Raw genomic sequence first — 21,252 nt, 5'->3', positions numbered from 1 at the left:
CTGCATAGTTCAGAAAGCCTTGACAGAGGGACGAAATGCAGATGATTGGAGTAGAGCTATCATAGTACCCATATATATATATATATAATATATATATATATATAAAGGGAAATAAAAGTGAATGTGAGAATTACAGAGGTATTTCCCTACTGTGTGTTTATTGTTAGATTTATGCAAGTATACTTGAGAAATGGTAGAGAAGGATTGTGGAAAAGAAGCTTGGTGAAGAACAAGCTAGATTCAGGCTACATAGAGGCTATCTTCTCTTCCATCTAAGTTTGGGGGAGTCTTCTCTTGAGCAGGATCTTCCAGTCTTCTCTATTCCTTGCTGTTCGAAAACAGTTAATAAAAAACATGAGATGTTTTTTATTAATTTCAGCTAGGTAATTCTTGGTCTTCCGGGTCTTATTTTTTCAGTTGGTAAAGTATTGATTAGGACGTTAGGAAGTCTGTCTGTGTCCAAACCATCTCAGTTGTTGTTTTCTAATTGTTTCTATTATTGTCTTTTTATAAAATAGTTCTTGTCTGATTGTGATGTTTGTTTTCTTTTCTATCCAACTTGTTCTATTTATTTTTCTTAAGCATTTCATTTCAATTTCATAGAGACTATCAGGATCATATTTTCACTTTATTAGAAATAGTTGAGAAATCATGGGAATATAACAAAGATCTGTATGCATGTTTTGTAGATGTGGAGAAGGCATATGACAAGGTGCCAAGAGAAAAGCTATTCAGAATACTACAGTTGTATGGTGTCTTTGGAGCATTATATTAATCAGTAGTTAGTCGTTTAGGTGTAAGTCAGCAATTAGAATTGAAGGAAGTAGAGGAAGATGGTTTAATGTTAAATCTTGTGTCAGACAATGATGTATATTATCCAGTTACTCAATTGAGTCAGGGAATCTTGCAGATATATTTAGAGGTATAACATCATCCACATAAAGTAAAGAGCTGATATTAACATCTCCAATTTTGATATCCGGTTTAATGCCACTTTCCTTCATAATGTGATCTATATAGATAACATTATGAAGGAAAGTGGCATTAAACCGGATATCAAAATTGGAGATGTTAATATCAGCTCTTTACTTTATGTGGATGATGTTATACCTCTAAATATATCTGCAAGATTCCCTGACTCAATTGAGTAACTGCTGTAATAGATATAATATGAAGGTCAGCAATAACAAGAGATTGAAAATAGGCAAGAGCACTGAAAATATCAACTGCATTGTGAATGGAGAACCTATAAAACAAGTAAAACATTTCAGTTACTTAGGCACGATTTTTAGTGAAGATGGTAAATTAAATATGAAAATCGACAACGGAATCAAAAAGCTGGTATTGTAGGAAGTCAATTGAATAAATTTATATGGAATAAGAGAGAAATTAGTCAAAACACTAAACTAGTTGTATACAATACAGTATTCAAAAAACTCACTGTATTAACTTATGGAGAGCTGGGTTGCAAATAAAGCACTTAACTAAAGACTAGAGACCACAGATATGAGAGGCCTGAGAAAGATTAGGGGCATGAACAGATGGCATCAGTGGCAATATCATATTAAAAATGAGGATATTAGGATCATACCTCTTCGTATTAGCAGAGCTAATCTCAGGAGGTATGATCACTTAAACAGAATGGGAGAGGAAAGATTAGCAAAACAAGTGTTCTCTGCCAGGTTGGCAGGAAAAAGACCCAGAGGAAAACCAAAGTAAAGGTGTATTGATACAGTAAAAAGTGCCTTAGAATCCAGAAATATAAGATCTGATAATGTTGGAGTCTTGGGGATTGATTTGAACTAGAGTCCAAATTGATCCTCCTTGATATGGAGGATCAATTTGGAGTTCAAACCAGTTTTAACTTATGGATCTAAGAGCTGGGTCAGAAGTAAAACACTTGACCAAAGACTAGAGACCGCAGATATGAGAGTCCTGAGAAAGATTATAGGCGTGACCAGATGGCATCAATGGCAATATCATATTAAAAAGAAGATATTAGGAAAGAACTTGACAGTCAGCATCCAGGAATGCATTAGCAGAGCTAATCTTAGGTGGTATGGTCACTTAAACAGAATGGGGGAGGAAAGATTAGCAAAACAAGTGTTCTTTGCCAGGTTGGCCGGAAAACGACCCAGAGGAAGACCAAGATATAGGTGGATTGATACGGTACAAAGTGCCTTAGATGATAGAAATATAAGATCTGATAATGTTTGAGTCTTCACAGGTAACAGACTGATTTGGAGGAAAATTGTAGATGAAAGTTAGTAATGATGTAAATTTTTCATGTAGTGCTATCATATCCTGTACACCCCTTGAGGGTATATATCAGGACTTTGATGATGATGATATGGAGGGTTGATATCTTCCAAATTAATCTTAACGGATTGATTTGGAGGAAGTTACTAATGATGTAAGTCTTTCATATAGTAGTATCATATCTTGTATGCCCCTTGAGGATACATGCTAGAAATTTGATGATGGTGATGTTTAATCCTTTATATAAGTGTAAGCAAACAAAGTTTGCACATGAAGTATCTTCACGACTGGGCTACTTGTATACAGAGGCTAATGAACTTCACATGAACTGACTTGACTTCATGTGCAAACTTTGTTTGCATACACTTGAATAAAGGATTAAACCAAGAATATAATTTCTTGGCATCTTTAATTTATGAAAAAACTTTCAACGTATATGTGATCCAGAGCAATTTAATAAAAAAGTTATACACTTTTTTACTACTTATATATGGAAAATGACTTTTGCATTACTTTAACCTTGGTTATCTCTTCTAGTTCTGGCTCCCACTGATGAGACCTCAGTAAAGGTTGAAACCGGTCTGGACAGTGCCCCCTTTAAATAATGTTTAGCATAATACATGTTTGAAAGCAGGTGTGCTTTGCATTGTGGGATACTAAAACAATTGACGTGAAGTCATTAACTTCAATATACAAATAGGCCGTTTGTGAAGATAATTCACATGCAAACTTTGTTTGCTTATGCTATGATTAATCTAAGAATATAATTTCTTGGCATCTTTAATTCATATTATAACTGCATGTTCACTTTTACCAACTGGAGGAAGATTTGACACTTAGTTTACAATAACATCCTCTCATGAGATAATTGCGTCCATGACTTTTGATTGTAATGAATCCTCTGTGTTACGTTCTGCCTAAGATAGTTGTTCCTTTAAAACTCAAAAAATTCATTCCCTTTGGTTCCATATGCTGTCTCTTCACACCTGTCTATATTACCACAATTGAAATTATGCATAATGATTCCCCTTTTTTTTATTAGCTTGAGCAATTTGCCTATACATTTCCTTCTTATGGCTCTCCACATTACCAGATCTATTGCAACACCCATCTAAACATTTCATCCTCTCCATATCCACTTCTCATCATACTGCTTAAAACTACTATTATCTTCACCTTAGATGGGCACATCTTTTCTGCTGTCATCAGCAACACTCCTTCTTTTCTGCCTTGTCTGTCTTCACGAAAAAACTACATATCACTCCATCTCTATTCCTGTCAGAATGTCATCCTCATTTTGGACAAATGAACTCTGTCAATGCTACATTTTCATCCCCCTTACTTTGAGTACTTCTGGAATTCATAAGCATACACAAACTAGCTCATTTCTTGTTCTGTACCACGACCCACTGATCCTACATCTGGGATAAGATTCCTTTCTATCATCACTGATATTAAACATCCCAGACCTAAATGTAACCTGCACATTCACTCCTGAAACCATCATCTACATTTCTCACACGTTGTCTCCTTGTACATCCTGAATCCCCCCCACCACCACCATTTTTGCCCAGAATTGTTCATACATGGAGGAGGGATTCAACTTTTACAATGACTGCACAACATAATTAAGTAAACATAATCAGAAGGAAAGTCCTGGATGATTAGTGTAAGCTCTCGTAGTAGCAACCATCTGTAAAAAGGGAAATAAGAATGTGAGAATTACAGAATTTCTTTACTGAGTGCTCATGAGAAAATTTAAGGAAGCATACTTGAGGAGAGGCTACGAAAAATTGTGAAAAAGAAACTTAGACAAGAACAAGCTGATGATTTTATAGAGTCTTATGTCAACAGAATCATTAATAACTATGGTTTCCTGTCATCTGCCTCCCTAGAGGTAGGCTATCATGTCACTATTCCTTATGACAAGGAGTTGCTGAAGAAATAGCCCAACTACTCTGATCTGTTGACCTACAGGTGTCCTTTCACCCTATTAACAAGACTTCTGCTTTTTTTAGGTGCAAAAAATACACATTCCTTGTCATGTGGACTATCATATTTTTGGCAAACTGATAGATCAGCAGCTATAATTGACAAACATCTTGATTACATTAAATTCGATGAGCATAAACAGTCAGGACTTGCAGAACAGTCTCCAAGGAGTTGCTGAAGAAATAGTCCAACCACTCTGATCTGTTGACCTACAGGTGTCCTTTCAGCCTATTAACAAGACTTTTGCTTTTTTTTAGGGGCAAAAAATTCACATTCCTTGTCAGTGTGGATTATCATATTTTTGGCAAACTGATAGATCAGCAGCTATAATTGATGAACGTCGTGATTACATTAAATTCGATGAGCATGACCAGTCAGGACTTGCAGAAGAGTCTCCATCAAATCCTTCTTTCAAAGATTAATTTCCTTTCAAAAGTAATTATCTTTTGTCAGATAGACACAATCAGTGTAACAGCATGGTGAAGTTCCAGTCCAGTTTAGGAACAAGGTCATGAACAAGGTTTGATGAAATTTCAAAGTGCATTCCATGTTCAGTTGGTTCCAGAAAAATGTGTCTTTAGTGAGTGCAGCTGTTTCCTAGCTTTTCTAGCATATGGATGCTAGAAAAAAAAAATCAGAAAACTGGAAATTATATTATGTTCCCTAAACCCATTTTGGTATTCAGAAAATTGATGCCCACTTGATAGAGCGCTAAGGGGCGCAGAGTGAAAGTTTGTTGATAAATTTGCTCCTGTCTTATACTTATATGTAAGTAATTGTATTGATATAATCACCTTACAAATGTGCTCTAACGAATTGTCTCAGTAATATGAAAAAGTAGAATGTATTAATTATCGAAATTGATTTAGTGGTTCCTGTAAACTATTTCTTCAAAAAATTCAAGCCACGTGTTGAGTCAATCGCCATTCTCACCTTGACGTTACCTATTAATTCTTCTTCAAGGTCAACAGTCGAGATATGTCCAATGCTAATTGTAAAAGCTGTAAAGGTAAGATAGATGAAAATGAAGCATTTCAATGTTCTTTGGAATGTTGCGAATATTATCATCCCATATGTATAGGAATAGACAAATCTAAATTTCGTAAAATGTTAAGGACGAGAAATTAAAATGGAAATGTGAAATTTGTATTAATAGTTCTCTTAAAAATGACCTTAATACTCAAACTAAACTAAATAGAAGCATTGACGGTTTGGATTTAACAGGCAGTAATCTAAGATGTCGGAGAAGCTGATGTTAGGGTTTTCCTAAGAAAATTCAGGGAACAGGTTTTGGAAGACCTTAATGCCATCAAAGTAGAAATTAAAGATAACTACGCGATAAGAAAAGAAATGGAAACTCTATTTAAAGCAGAATTAAATGATCTGAAGGCATCATTGGAATATAGCTTTGCATGCATTCAAGATCTTAAGAACAAAGCCGAATGCAATGAAAAGCTAATTAATGACCTCTGCACTAAAAACACTGAACTAACAAATGAAAATAAAATACTAAAAGCCCAAATGAATGATCTGAAATGGGAAGTTAATGAAATTCAACAGTGCTCCAGGATGAACAGTATCAAAGTAAATGGTCTACCAGAAGCTCAGAATGAAAATTTGCATACTACTGAAAGACTGGTAAATCTACTTGGAGTAAAAAAAAAGAAGGCATCATACGCATCCACAAAATACCCATTAACAGAAAAACCAACATCAAGCCAGTTATTATTCAGTTAGAAAGCAAAAGATTACTAAAAATAAATGGATGATGGAGGCATGAAAACTCAAGATTACAGCTCAACAAATTGATGAACAGTTAAAACCCGTTTCCGTCTACATAAATGAAAGCAAGTGGTGCAGTTAAATATGTATGGGTAAGAGATGGCAAACTATTCATGAGAAAGAATGACAACACTAAAGTGATATGGATGAAAACACCGGACGATCTCAACGAACTCAAACAAAGAAGGCAGTAAATCTAAATGTTACCTATGAATAATTGGAGCAATATAAACCTAATGGATTTAGGATTTAACATGAATAATTTAGATTCTTATACATATGTAAACTGTAAAAATATATATAATTTAACTTCTGTTAAGAAATTTTTGATACTGTAAATTCATCCAAGAATTTCAATATATATCATGTTAATATTAGATCTATAAGGTCAAATTTTGATAATTTAATGTTACTTTTTACAGAGATCCAATCTTATATAGATGTACTAGTCTTAAGTGAAATATGGATCAAACAGCTTGAAGTTGATCATTATTCTCTTGCAGATTACGATATGTATTATGATTGTCGCGATTATAATCGTTCAGGTGGATTAATTCTATATGCCAAAAAAAATATTTATAAATTTCACAGACTGGAATTAAAATTGCAAAGTGCTGAAACTGTAATGATTTACGATACAGCAATGAATATACAGTCATACCCCACTTACACGAATCCGGAGTTATGTGGTTTCTTATATGTACATATTGCCATCCCGCTTCACGCCTCACCACTAGTCGTATCTTTCAGGCTCCAGCCGCATTCTCCAGTGTCGCACATGCTGTGAACAAGCACTGACGTGTTTCGCGCGGTCTTCATTCATACAAGATTTTTATAGTCTACAAACCTTGCGATTGTTTTATGTTATGTTCTTGATAAAAAATTTTATCACATAAAAAATAATAATGTCATCCAAAAGAAGCAAGTCCGATTCTTCTACAGCTAGCAAGAAAAGAAAAACATTGACGTTGGAAATAAAACTTAACATTATTAAGGATTTTGAAGGTGGAATGAAAATTTGTGAGCTAGCAAAGAAGTTCGATCTACAGGAATCCACAGTAAGAACAATCATAAAAGAAAAATTTACAGATTTTGGAGGACATAGATTCTAACGAGGAACAAATTGTAGCCACAAGGCAAGGAATAAAAAAATAATTAGCTTGCTATGAAGAAATTTTGCGTGACAAGAAAAAGTCATTATGCCGTCAGACGAATCTATTAGATTTTATGAAACCATCGACATCGAAATAACTTTCTTTTTTTTTTTTATGTACGAAAAGTATGATTATAATTATATTTCTTACAAAATATAGGTGTTTTTGTAAACCTTTGGTCCCAATTATGTGTTTGTATATATAAATTACATGCAAAATTATACCCCGAGTTACGCGAATTCGACTTGCGCACTTTTTGTTGGTCCCACCTACCGTTTAACTTCGGGGTTTTACTGTACTTATAATTGCTGTATACCGTGCATGCGATGGCCCAGTAGATATCTTTCTAACAGAGCTAAATAATGTCTTAAAAACCTTAAAATATGACAATATCATACTAGTGGATATAAATTTGGACCTTCATAAGAGTAATAGTAAAACTGAAGAATATAAAAATATATTATCTACTCATTGGTTTTTTGCTGGACAGAGGGACGAATTCCCGATGATTGGAGTAGAGCTCTCATAGTACCCATATATAAAAAGGGAAATAAAACTGAATGTGAGAATTACAGAGGTATTTCCCTACTGAGTGTTCCTGGCAAGATCTATGCAAGTATACTTGAGAAACGGTTGAGAAGAATTGTGGAAGAAAAGCTTGGTGAAGAACAAGCTGGATTCAGGCCAAATAGAGGCTGTCAGGATCAGATCTTCACTTTACGACAAATAGTCGAGAAAGCATGGGAATATAACAAAGATCTGTATTTAAGTTTTGTCGATTTGGAAAATCGACAAAAAGGTGCCAAGAGAGATGCTATTCAATACGCTGCAGTTATATGGTGTCAATGGGGCATTATATCAAGCAATACTTAGTCTTTATTTGAGTTGTGAGTCAGCAGTTAGAATTGAAGGAAGTACAGGAAGATGGTTTAATGTTAAATCTGGTGTGAGACAAGGATGTACATTATCCCCTCTGTTATTCATTATCCATATGGATCACATTATGAAGGAATGTGGTATTAAACCTGATATCAAAATTGGAGATGTTAATGTCAGCTCTTTGCTTTATGCGGATGATGTTATACTTCTAAATAAATCCGCTACAAGTCTGCAAGATTCTCTGACTAAATTGAATAGCTGTTGTAATAGATATGGTATGAAGGTCAGCAATAAAAAGACAAAGACAATGAAAATAGGCAGAATCATTGAAAATGTCAACTGTGTTGTGAATGGAGAACCTGTGGAACAAGTAAAACATTTCAGCTACTTAGGCACAATTTTTACTGAAGATGGTAAACTAAATATAGAAATAGACAACAGAATCAGCAAAGCTGGTATCGTGGGAAGTCAATTGAATAAATTCATATGGAATAAGAAAGAAATTAGTCGGAACACTAAATTAGCTGTATACAAGACTGTGTTCAAACCAATTTTAACTTATGGATCTGAGAGCTGGGTCAGAAGTAAAACACTTGACCAAAGACTAGAGACCGCAGATATGAGAGTCCTGAGAAAGATTAGAGGCGTGAACAGATGGCATCAATGGCAATATCATATTAAAAATGAGGATATTAGGAAAGAACTTGACATTGTCAGCATCCAGGAATGCGTTAGCAGAGCTAATCTCAGATGGTATGGTCACTTAAATAGAATGGGAGAGGAAAGATTAGCAAAACAAGTGTTCTCTGCCAGGTTTGCAGGAAAACGACCCAGAGGAAGACCAAGATATAGGTGGATTGATACGGTACAAAGTGCTTTAGACGATAGAAATATAAGATCTGATAATGTTGGAGTCTTGACAAGTAACAGACTGATTTGGAGGAAAATTGTAGATAGGAAGTTAGTAATGATGTAATTTTTTCATGTATTACTGTCATATCCTGTACACCCCTTGAGGGTACATGGCAGGAATTTGATGATGATGATGATGGTTTTTTGCTTACATCGATGGCAATACGAGAGAAGTGTACAACTCGACTAGTTGCACTGATCACATATTCATAAGAAACAGAATGGCCTATGAGGTATCCACTGCAATCTACATTAGTAATATAACAAATCACCATTCGATACTTTTGAAACTATCTATACCTGATAGTGTTAACATGTGGTAACACAAAATAGAAAACGCAAGAATTTCCAGAGGGCAATGACATCACTGATATACTTAACAAAATGAACAACCACTTTACCAACTATGGTAGTTGCATTTTCGACCCTGCAGAAAGGGCAAAGTATGTCGGTCACCTTCCGTGGATTAAGAATTCTATGTATCTACATGCAGTAAACAAAGATGAAGTGAAGAGTGTAGTAATCGGATTAAAAATATGGAAAAAAGTGGGATGTGACAACATAAATGTTAAAAAGTTAAACATTATCGTTATGCATAAATTACAATTCTTTACAAATATCATTAATAAATCCTTTGAACATGGTAAATTTATAGAACACCTAAAGACTGCTTCAGTTGTACCGTTATTTAAAGGAGGAAATAGAAATGAAATCAAAAATTACAGATCAATATCTATACTATCCACAATCTCAAAAGTTATTGAAAATTCTGATAAAAAAAAACGCTTAAATAGCTATTTAAATGCAATATCCTCTTACGCTACTAATCAGTATGGGTTCAGATCCGGAAGCAATACCGAAAAAGTGCTACTCGAGTTTCATAAAAAGGTTTATAGTGGAATAAATGAAGGAATGCACATGGCAGCTGTTTTTTCTTCTACCTTGATATATCTAAAGCGCTTGACTGTGTTCATCATGATCTATTGCTATTAAAAATGTCCAAATACGGCATAGGGGAATTACTAATGACTGGTTCAGATCCTATCTGAATAATAGAAAACAATATACCAGCTATGATATGTTTAAAAGCATAATAAAATATGGAGTCCCACAAGGGTCGGTACTAGGACCCATCCTATTCATAACATATGTTAATGATCTATGTAAATACAAACTTTTTGGCAAAATGGTATCCTTTGCTGACGATACTTCTTTAGTATACACTGAAACAACCCTTGAAAATCTAAAAAAATGTATTAATAGCAATATGTTAAAACTAAATATATGGTTTAGCAACAATGGATTTAACATTAACACCGACAAAACGAGATATATGTACTTTACATTAACAGACAAATTAGATCACAGTATAACTATAAAATGGCATGAAAGGAAATGTAGTGATACTCTAAATTGTAAATGTAGCTTAATCAAAAAAACAAAAACCGTCAAGTATTTGTGCCTCCATATCGATAGCAATTTGAAGTGGAACTCTCACACCACTTACTTAACAAATAAGTTAAATAAGTTTAGGTTCATAATTAACAGAGTATGTTATGTTAAAAAATTTGTAAATGCAGCATTCTTAAGATGTTTATACTATTCTTGGGTAAATTCTTCTCTGCAATATAGCATTATCTGTTGGGGAGGAGACTATTATAACAATCTGCTTCCATTAATAAGAATACAAAACAGAATAATTAGAGCCATAACTACTACCAACTTTGCACATTCAATCAATGATCTGTATATCATTCATAATATTCTACCATTTCAGAAACTATATCTCTATGGTTGTCTGTTATATATAAAAAGAAACACTGAAAGTTTCTTGGTATATAAGGTAGACTGTGGATTGCACTGCGGTCGAAACACGCTGGAAGTACCTAAGGCTAACAAAGAAATTTTTCATAAATCTTTCGAGTACGTTGTGACGAGCAGCTATAATAAACTTCCGAATGAAATTAAATCTATAACCTCAGAATATGTATTCAGAAAAAGATTGAGAAACTACCTTATGAGATTAAAGAATGTTGACAATTATTTTAAACGTATAGTATAAGAGATCATTATAACTCATATATCATAACCAATTAAGGTATTGATTTACAAATTGGTTCATTCAATTAGGAATTAAAGTATCAACATGTACATTATTATAACTGGTAAGGGAGCCCTTTTAGATGTGGTCCCCGGACTCTCAGTGTCTGTTTTAAGCTAATTACTTTTCTAGTAACCAGTATGGCTACGGCCCTTGGTTACGCATATTTGCATTAACTAACTTACGTTACTCTAAACCAATTACTTATCATAACTTTGAAACCATTCGAAATATATTATATTCTACTTGCATATATGAGAAAACTTTTTATTAACCATAATAAAATAATAGCCATAATAAGTGTTAGTACCAACAGAATATGATAGTAATACTTGAATTTTATTTTGTAACATTGTACTGTGCATTGAATTGTATTGTGAAATATTGTCATAATTATACAAGTTGAATAGTATAATATGTATAATTTGTATACGTGATGTGAATAATAAACATTAAACAAACAAACACTTCCTTTGCAGAAGAGCTCTTCCATTATTTAAGAATGGACGTCTAAACTGGACATTGAGAGTTTTTCACCTACAAGGACTGCTTAATATCATAAAAGGATCAAACCGCTTTGGTTGATCTCACCTATAAACGGTTATTCACCATCACTATATTAGCACCATGGAAAGCCTGAAATGGCTTCAAAAAAAAGGGAGGGGGCTAATTTTCAAACCATTTCAGACTTTTTCTTGTTCAAAATTCCAAAAATGTCTGGATTATCTTTATCTTATAATCATTACAGCAAAGGGAGTTATTTTATATTGAAACATAATATTGCACTTGTATTACATTTATGCACTTCTCTTTTGGATGCAAAAAAGAACACTTTTGGTATATTCTGCATCTAAAACTGCAGTATATACATTGCTTTATATATATGTGAAAAAATAACTATCGCTTATTAATTTTTAAGGTTCGCGTAATGTTACAACTGCTCCTTCTACAGCTCTGCCTAGTTTCACAGTATTTTCCACACGAAATCAAGAAGGATCGAATGATTCTCAGCCTACACGTAGTGGAGATAGCAATTCTTTAGCACAGTTGATAGATCAAGTTACTCGTGATGCCACTACCAGGGTAAGAGCTTGAGATTTTATTCACCGTGGTTCTGTAACAGGAAAGCGTATATAACATCTAGTTATTAGAGAATACGTCAGATATTCTCTAATAACTATTTTCTGCTATCATATTTTACATAAAAACAAACAGCTGATGAATTCATTAATTATTAATATAAGTAAATATGTTATTTGTTTTTCTTATAAAACTAAACACACCACTAATTTGCACAGTATACTACACTTAAATACACCACGATTGAAGGATAAAAAGCTGGTCTCACATGGAGGTGGCAGGATTTCTATCCTTCAAAGCAGAAAAACCAGCCAGAAGAACATGCAATTAACAGACACGTAGCGTTGGTTGCTTCAGCCGTGAATCTAAGATAACTGCATAATCAGAACTACTTCCATTATTTCAGGAAATCAGGAATAATGTGAAAAATAAATGACTAAAACTGCAAACATCAGTAACAAAAAGAAGTAGGCATCATAATTAGAAAACAGAGAAGGGATGCAGCTTTCAGGGGAACCATAAAAGTATTAAGGTAAATATAGTTAACCATGACTAAATGAGGGAACTCCATCTAATGAATAAATATAGATACTTCATTTAAGTCATAAGGATCATGGAAATATTGTGAAGAGAAACTTGGATAAGAACAAGCTAAGTTTAGGCCAAATAGAGGTTGTCAAGATCAGATTTTAACTTTAAGACAAATAGGTGAGAAATTGAGTAAATATGACAAGGATCTGTACTTCTTAAGTTGTACAGAAAGGTGATTAATACTGTATTTTTGGTGTTTAACAAATGTTCACTGGGAAGAAGTCTATAATTTTCATAAGAGTGGGCAGTTCTGGGTGCATAGAGAATGTGTGTATTTTGCAAACTAATAATTACACTGATTAATATTGTAGAGATTTTAAAGTGCTTTCAGAGCATTTTACAAATCTGAAATCACACCCCAACTCAATATCACCAGAGTTAGAGAACGGTACTATCAACATAAGAAGCCTGAATGGCAAAGAAATGGAGCTTGCTGAGGAATTAGATAAGTACCAGATTGACATAACAGGGGTAACTGAAACAAAAGAGACAAAAACTGGTGATATCTTTCTGAGCAATAAATACAAAATGTTATATTCAGGCAATGACAATCAAGGAAAAGGAGTAGCCATAGTATTCAACACTAAATACGAGGTTAATCTTCTTGAATGGCAGGCAGTCTCAAGTAGAGTGATATGGGAAACTGGACAATGAGACTTATTTGTGCCTACTGTCCCACAGAAGGCTCTACTAAGGTAGAAGTGGAGGAATTTTTTCAGGCTTTAGAGAAAGCATCTGACAATGAAAAAGGAAAAGTTGGTCATTGTTGGGTATCTAAATAGCAGAGTAGGAAATGATTGTCAGACATACAAAAATATTTTGGGAAAATTTGAAGAAAAGAGCAAAGTTAATAATAATGGCAAATACCTTTTGAATTTCTTTTCAGGACATGGACTGGTTATTAATAACACCATGTTCCAACATAAAAATGTGCACAAATTCACATGGAGAGAAGAGGCAAGGAATAATAAAAGTCTCATTGACTATGTTATTGTTGATAGTGATGTTTTCTCCTTGGTGCAGGACACCACAGTGTACAGACGATTTGAAATTGGAAGTAATCACTATTTAATCTTGAAGAGGATAAAATTGAATTTCATATTGAAAAGAATAACATGTAAGAAAGTTTTAAAGTGAATAAAAGTTGAGCAGCTCTGAGATATGAACTGTAGACTAAAATAAACAACGATTATTGAAGAAAAAAAAAAGGGTTTGAGAACAGGAACCAAACCATGGAGATTTAGTGGCAAACCTTGAAGAAAACTCTGATTCAGCCAGAAAGGCATGTTGTGAGGTTGTCTGCAAGGATAGAAAAATCAGAACTCCATGGTGGACACAGGAAGTTGAAGGAAAAAAAGAAAGCATATCAAAAGTTCCTGGCAAATAAATCAGCTTGTGCTCTTAGAGAATACAGAGACAAATGTAAGAAAGCTAAACACTGTGTAAAACTAGCTAAACAAAAGTCATGGGAGGACATTGGTAAGAACCAGAAAATAAATATCAAGAAGGTGGTAAGATATTCTGGAGGGTGGTGAAGAAGCTTAGAAATGGAAGATAGATTGCTGTAAAAGGAGTTAGAGATGATAAAGTTGACATGAAAACAGGAGAAAAAGATATCCTTGAAGTATGGAGTAATTACTTCGAAAAATTGCTAAATGAAACAAGCAGTGATGACAGCACAGTGGTAAAAAACACTCAACAGTCAGGAATACATATCCATACTTGAAGTAGAAAAAAAAGGCTTGAAATGTGGAAAGGCAGCAGGAGTAGATATATTCGACCAGAGATGCTGGTGGTATAAAAGTCTTACAGTGGCTGCACTGCATAGTTAAGAAAACCTAGACAGAGGGATGAATTTCCTATGAGAGCTCTACTCATCGTACCCATATATAAAAAGGGAAATAAAACTGAATGTGAGAATTACAGAGGTATATCCCTGCTGAGTGTTGCTGGTAAGATATATGCAAGTATACTTGAGAAACGGTTGAGAAGTGTTTTGGAAAAAAAGCTTGGTGAAGAACAAGCTGGATTCAGGCCAAATAGAGGCTGTCAAGATCAGATCTTCACTTTCCGACATATAGTTGAGAAAGCATGGGAATATAACAAAGATCTGTATTTAAGTTTTGTCGATGTGGAAAAGGCATATGACAAGGTGCCAAGAGAAAGCTATTCAATACGCTACAGTCATATGGTGTCAATGTGGCATTATATCAAGCAATACTTAGTCTTTATTTGAGTTGAAATGTCAGCAGTTAGAATTGAAGGAAGTACAGGAAGATGGTTTAATGTTAAATCTGCTGTGAGACAAGGATGTACATTATCCCCTCTGTTATTCATTATCTATATGGATCACATTATGAAAGAAAGTGGTATTAGACCTGATATCAGAATTGGAGATGTTATAGTTCTAAATAAATCTGCTACAAAGTTGCAATATTCCCTGACTAAATTGAATAACTGTTGTAATAGATATGGTATGAAGGTCGGCAATAAAAAGACAAAGACAATTAAAATAGGTAGAATCATTGAAAATGTCAACTGTGTTGCGAATGGAGAACCTATGGAACAAGTACAACATTTCAGCTACTTAGGCATGATTTTTAGTGAAGATGGTAAATTAAATATAGAAATAGACAACAGAATCAACAACGCTGGTATGGTAGGAAGTCAATTGAATAAATTCATATGGAAGAAGAGAGAAATTAGTCAGAACAAAAAATTAGCTGTATACGAGACAGTGTTCAAACCAGTTTTAACTTATGGATCTGACAGGTTGGTCAGAAGTAAATCACTTGACCAAGGACTAGAGACTGCAGATATGAGATTCCTGAGAAAGATTAGAGGCATGAAGAGATGGCATCAATGGCAATATCATATTAAAAACGAGGATATTAGGAAAGAACTTGACATTGTCAGCATCCAGTAATGCATTAGCAGAGCTAATCTCACTATGGTCACTTAAACAGAATGGGCGAAGAAAGATTAACAAAGAAAGTGTTCTCTGCCAGGTTGGCAGGAAAACGACCAAGAGGAAGGCCAAGATATATAGGTGGATTGATACGTTACAAAGTGCCTTATACGATAGAAATATAAGATCTGATAATATTGGAGTCTTGACAAATTCATTCCTCTGTCCAAGCTTTCTGAACTATGAAGTCCAGCCACTGTAAGACTTTTACCATACTTCAGCATTTCTGGTCGAATATCATCTACTCCTGCTACCCTTTCACATTTCAAGCCTTTGATGGCCTTTTCTACTTCAAGTATGGATAAGTATTCCTGACTGCACGCCTGTTGAGTATTTTTTGCCACTGTACTATCGCTGCTTGTTTCATTTAGCAATTTTTCGAAGTAATTACTCCATACTTCAAGGATATCTTTTTCTTCTGTTTTCGTGTTGCCTTTATCATCTCTAACTCTTTCCTCCATTCCTAAGCTGCTTCAACAACCTTCAGAATATTTTGCCACCTTCTTGATATTTATTTTCTATATTCCTGCCAAAGTTCTCCCATGACTTTTGTTTAGCTAGTTTTACACAGTGTTTAGCATTCTTGCATTTGTCTCTGTATTCTCTAAGAGCACAAGCTGACTTATTTGCCAGGAACTTTTGATATGCTTTCTTACCCAAAATGAAGTTTTATTCCTCTTTATTGCACACAGGTAGACAGAAGTTCACAAGAAGCCTGATTTCAACATTCTTTATAAAACTTTAGAATATCTGAAAGTTGGTGTCTCTACTCATGTATGTTTTTCTCCATCTCACATGCACATTCACCTGTCAGAACTCTCACATACTAAAATCAAGTGTTTTGTCTCTTTCTGCTTGAAGAAATTCTTACATGTACAATATATCATTTGGCCATTAACATTTATTGTATTTACTCAAATATAATTTACACTTTTTCCTCCGAAATTAAAGTTAAAAAATTGTGGTGCAAGATATATATATGCAGGGATTTTTGGAAACTAAAGTTTTTCAGGAAAAAAATTAAATTGATGTTTATAATTAAATCTTCAGTATTCATTATAATTTATAATTGCTCACATTATTTATAAAATGAATGCATTTAAATGTTAATTATCACTATTATTTACATGATCAGCTGCTTAAAAGAAAAAAATGCTGTAAGAAAAATTGGGCTGAAACTGTTTTTTTTTTTTTTTTTCCAATTCTAACCAAATGTTATCCATCATGAGATGGTTATACAAGTCACTATACTTTATGGTTCAAATACTCTGCTTATTCAGCAGTTTTCTATGAGTATGAATATCCAGAATCCCAAAAGGTGATTATTATTATATTACTAAAGCCAGGTTAGATCCAGAAATACCAACCGATTACTTTCCAGTTGCTCTGACTATCTGTTTGTACAATATATTGGGGGAAGAAAAAAAAATTGTTAATGCTCATCTTTTTGGATTTCTGGACAGCAGTAATTTTTTTTGTCCCCCAAGACCTCCCTGCTTTTTAAAACATCCTTCTACACAAGATCATTTAATCTCACAGGAGGTATCCCTTAAGGGTTTTTAAACTAGTGTACTTTTCCATTTTCTTTACCATTGAAAATGCATATGCAATATAGCTTGGAGCTTTGACACATTGAAAGCCCTATACAATTTCGGTTTCAGAGGCTACTTCCTTCTCTTTCTTCAAGGATTAGACATTTGCCTGTTCCATCTTCACTGGTCTTTCCATCTTGAAACTGGTCTTCATCTCTCTCTCTCTCTCTCTCTCTTTCTTTTCCCTTTCGGTCTGTATTTATGCACTTGTTTTGTTACCTGGTATCTCCATCATCATCAAATTCCTGCCATGTACCCTCAGGATATGATAGTACTACATGAAAAAATTACATCATTACTAACTTCCTATCTACAATTTTCCTCCAAGTCAGTCTGTTAGTTGTCAAGACTCCAACATTATCAGATCTTATATTTCTATCGTCTAAGGCACTTTGTACCATATCAATCCACCTATATCTTGGTCTTCCTTTGGGGCGTTTTCCTGCCAACCTGGCAGAGAACACTTGTTTGGCTAATATTTCCTCGCCCATTCTGTTTAAGTGACCATACCACTTGAGGTTAGCTCTGCTAACGCATTCCTGGATGCTGACAATGTCAAGTTCTTTCCTAATATCCTCGTTTTTAATATGATATTGCCATTGATGCCATCTGTTCACACCTATAATCTTTCTCAGGATTCATATCTGGTCTCTAGTCTTTGTTCAAGTGTTTTACTTCTGACCCAGCTCTCAGATCCATAAGTTAAAACTGGTTTGAACACTGTCTTGTATACAGCTAATTTAGTGTTCTGACTAATTTCTCTCTTATTCCATATGAATTTATTCAATTGACTTCCCACCATACCAGATTTCCTGATTCTGTCATCTATTTCTATATTGAATTTACCATCTTCACTAAAAATTGTGCCTAAGTAGCTGAAATGTTTTACTTGTTCCACAGGTTCTCCATTCACAACACAGTTGACATTTTCAATGATTCTGCCTATTTTCATTGTCTTTGTCTTTTGAATGCTAACCTTCATCCCATATCTATTACAACAGTTATTCAATTTTGTGATCTTGCAGACTTGTAGTGGATTTATTTAGAAGTATAACATCATCTGCATAAAGCAAAGAGCTGATATTAACATCTCCAATTTTGATATCATGTTTAATACCACTTTCCTTCATAATGTGATCCATATAGATAATGAATAACAGAAGGTATAATGTACATCCTTGTCTCACACCAGATTTAACATTTTATTTTGCTGACTTACAACTCAAATAAAGACTAAGTATTGCTTGATATAATGCCCCATTGACACCATATAACTGTAGCGTATTGAATAGCTTCTCTCTTGGCACCTTGTCATATGCCCTTTCCAAATCGACAAAACTTAAATACAGATCTTTGTTATATTCCCATGCTTTCTCGACTATTTGTCGTAAAGTGAAGATCTGATCCTGACAGCCTCTATTTGGCCTGAATCCAGCTTGTTCTTCACCAAGCTTTTCTTCCACAATTCTTCTCAACTATTTCTCAGGTATACTTGCATAGATCTTGCCAGGAACACTCAGTAGGGAAATACCTTTGTAATTCTCACATTGTTTTATTTCCCTTTTTATATATGGGTACTATGAGAGCTCTACTCCAATCATTGGGAATTCGTCCCTCTGTCCGGGCTTTCTGAACTATGCAGTGCAGCCACTGTAACACTCTTATACTACCATACTTAAGCATTTCTTGTCGAATATCATCTACTCTTGCTGCCTTTCCACATTTCAAGCCTTTGACGGCTTTTTCTACTTCAAGTATGGATATGTATTCCTGACTGCATGCCTGGTCAGTGTTTTTTACCACTGTGCTGTCATCACTGCTTGTTTCATTTAGCAGTTTTTCAAAGTAATTACTTCATACTTCAAGGATATCTTTTTTTCCCGTTTTCATGTCACCTTTATCATCTCTAACTCCTTTTACAGCACTCTCTCCTCCATTTCTAAGCTTCTTCAACAACCTCCAGAATATCTTACTACCTTCTTGATATTTATTTTCTATGTTCCTGCCAAAGTCCTCCCATGACGTTTGTTTAGCTAGTTTTACACAGTGTTTTGCTTTCTTACATTTGTCTCTGTATTCTCTAAGAGCACAAGCTGACTTATTTGCGAACAACTTTTGATATGCTTTCTTCATTTCCTTCACTGCCCCTTTGCTCTTTCCATTTCTCTCTATATTTCTTGATCTTTTCATTTAAGTTGCAAACATCTTGCTCTTTTCTAATGTCTTTATTTTTTATATGGTCTAGTTTCGTGCATCTTTTAATTTTCTTATTTTACCTGTATTTTACTTTGATCTTTCTTTTAACAGACTATATTTTTAAACCATACTCAGTATGGTTTAGAAATCAAGACTCAGTTTATAAAATTTAAGTTTTGACTTTCTCATCTTGTTTTTTTATTTAGTGTCCTTTTAATTGTTCTATAGATTTTCTGGAATTTATTTTTTCATCTATATCTTTTTCTTTTAAATAATTATGCGACCTAAATTATTAAACTGTCTCCTGTGCTATTTAAATATCATGCTTTTTTGTTTTCTTTTGGGAATCGTAATTTGTATTGTTGGCTTATTTTATTTAGTTCATAAACTGATTTTTTGAAGCAAGGTATCTTCGTTTTTTTTTTATATTCTGATCATTAGCATACGGCATTGTGTTGATAACAGTTCTTCTAGTTAACTAGATATCTGGTTTCCTTGTTGTTTTTCATAGTTTTATAATTTGATCATTGTATATGTTGAGAATTGGAGAGAAACTACATGCATGTCTTACACCTTGATTAATTCCAATCTCTTCTGTTAATTTATTACCTAATTGTAACATGATTGTTGTGTCTTCATATAAACTTTGTATGGTTTGTAGTAAATATAATGGATATATCTCTGTCTATTAAAAATTTGATATCTGAACAAATATTCCAGGTCAATTGGGATGGGCATTCTCGATCCTTTCTCCAAGATTAAGGGTATTATCACACAAAGTGCTATGGTGTGGCATTCTATTTACTGTCAAAGTTAAGAGTTTCTGCCAACTTTAATGCTGTCTATGTGGATTCTTTTATCATTGTTGCAATAGTTGTGTCAAAGACTGTTGCAGCAAGCCATTAACCTGCCCTGATCCAAAATTAAGATCAGGGCAAGCAATAATCCCAGTTGCAACAGAAGAAATGTTCTTGGGACTCATATTTGACAAACAACCGACATTTCTTCTTATAAATCAGTTGCAAGATAAATGCTGAATAAAGATGAACATACTTTGCACCCTATCTTCCACCTCTTGAGGTAGATGTCCATTTCTCTACTTATATTGAACACTTCAAATCAAGACTCAGTTATGGGTTTCAAGTTCTACTTTTTTTCATAGACTGTACATTTCGGTGGTTGGATCCAGTTCCATCATCAGGTTGTCAGAGCTGCAGTTGGAGCATTTTGAACATAACCTATTCCTAGACCATGAAATGCTCGGATTTTGTGCCTGTCAAAGCAAATAAACCATCTCTCTCACTTCAGTGTTGTTCTGTTATATGTAACCAAATCCCTTCCAACACATTTCACATGGCCAATTAGTTTTTGTCTATGATGGGAAACTTTCTACAATACCTGTCACTGTCATGCATCCCTTTGATTTGTAAATAAAGAATTACTGCAAGTTCTGGATTAGGGGAGATGATATTACATCACTGTTACTAAATACTACCACTGTGGCACAGCTGCATCCCATCATGTATCTTCTCTTCATGCTGATTAAACATTTTACCCCTCTCTCTGCTAGCACTTCCTCTAAACAGCAGAATACTCTAATTTTGTGCTTGTCTATACATATAGTTCAAAATCAGTCTTTGGGATCTGCATCTGTCTCCCCTGAAATTAACCTTTGGCAGTCCAGTCTGCACAGGATTCATTCAGTGGAAGTTGTTCTTGCATGGCTCTGCATATATCATAATCGTC

General features: G+C 34.2%; 1 protein-coding gene across 6 annotated transcripts in view; it reads left to right on the top strand.

Moving 5' to 3' along the window:
- LOC150103864 (large proline-rich protein BAG6) overlaps positions 1-21,252 on the top strand; it is a 401,723-nt gene that overhangs the window by 313,886 nt on the left and 66,585 nt on the right. For all 6 annotated transcript variants that reach the window (XM_090396569.1, XM_090396571.1, XM_090396573.1 and 3 more), the window contains one exon: positions 11,999-12,162. In XM_090396569.1, coding sequence (XP_090252695.1) covers positions 11,999-12,162 — 164 coding nt within the window. The remainder of the gene's footprint in view (positions 1-11,998; positions 12,163-21,252) is intronic.

The sequence above is a fragment of the Typopeltis vanoorti genome, chromosome 8, assembly GCF_054136105.1.
Source record: "Typopeltis vanoorti isolate ZY-2024b chromosome 8, IOZ_Tvanoo_1.0, whole genome shotgun sequence".
Lineage (NCBI taxonomy): Eukaryota > Metazoa > Arthropoda > Arachnida > Uropygi > Thelyphonidae > Typopeltis > Typopeltis vanoorti.
The sequence above is the reverse complement of the archived record's forward strand: the minus strand, read 5'-3'. Positions and strand labels throughout refer to the sequence as shown.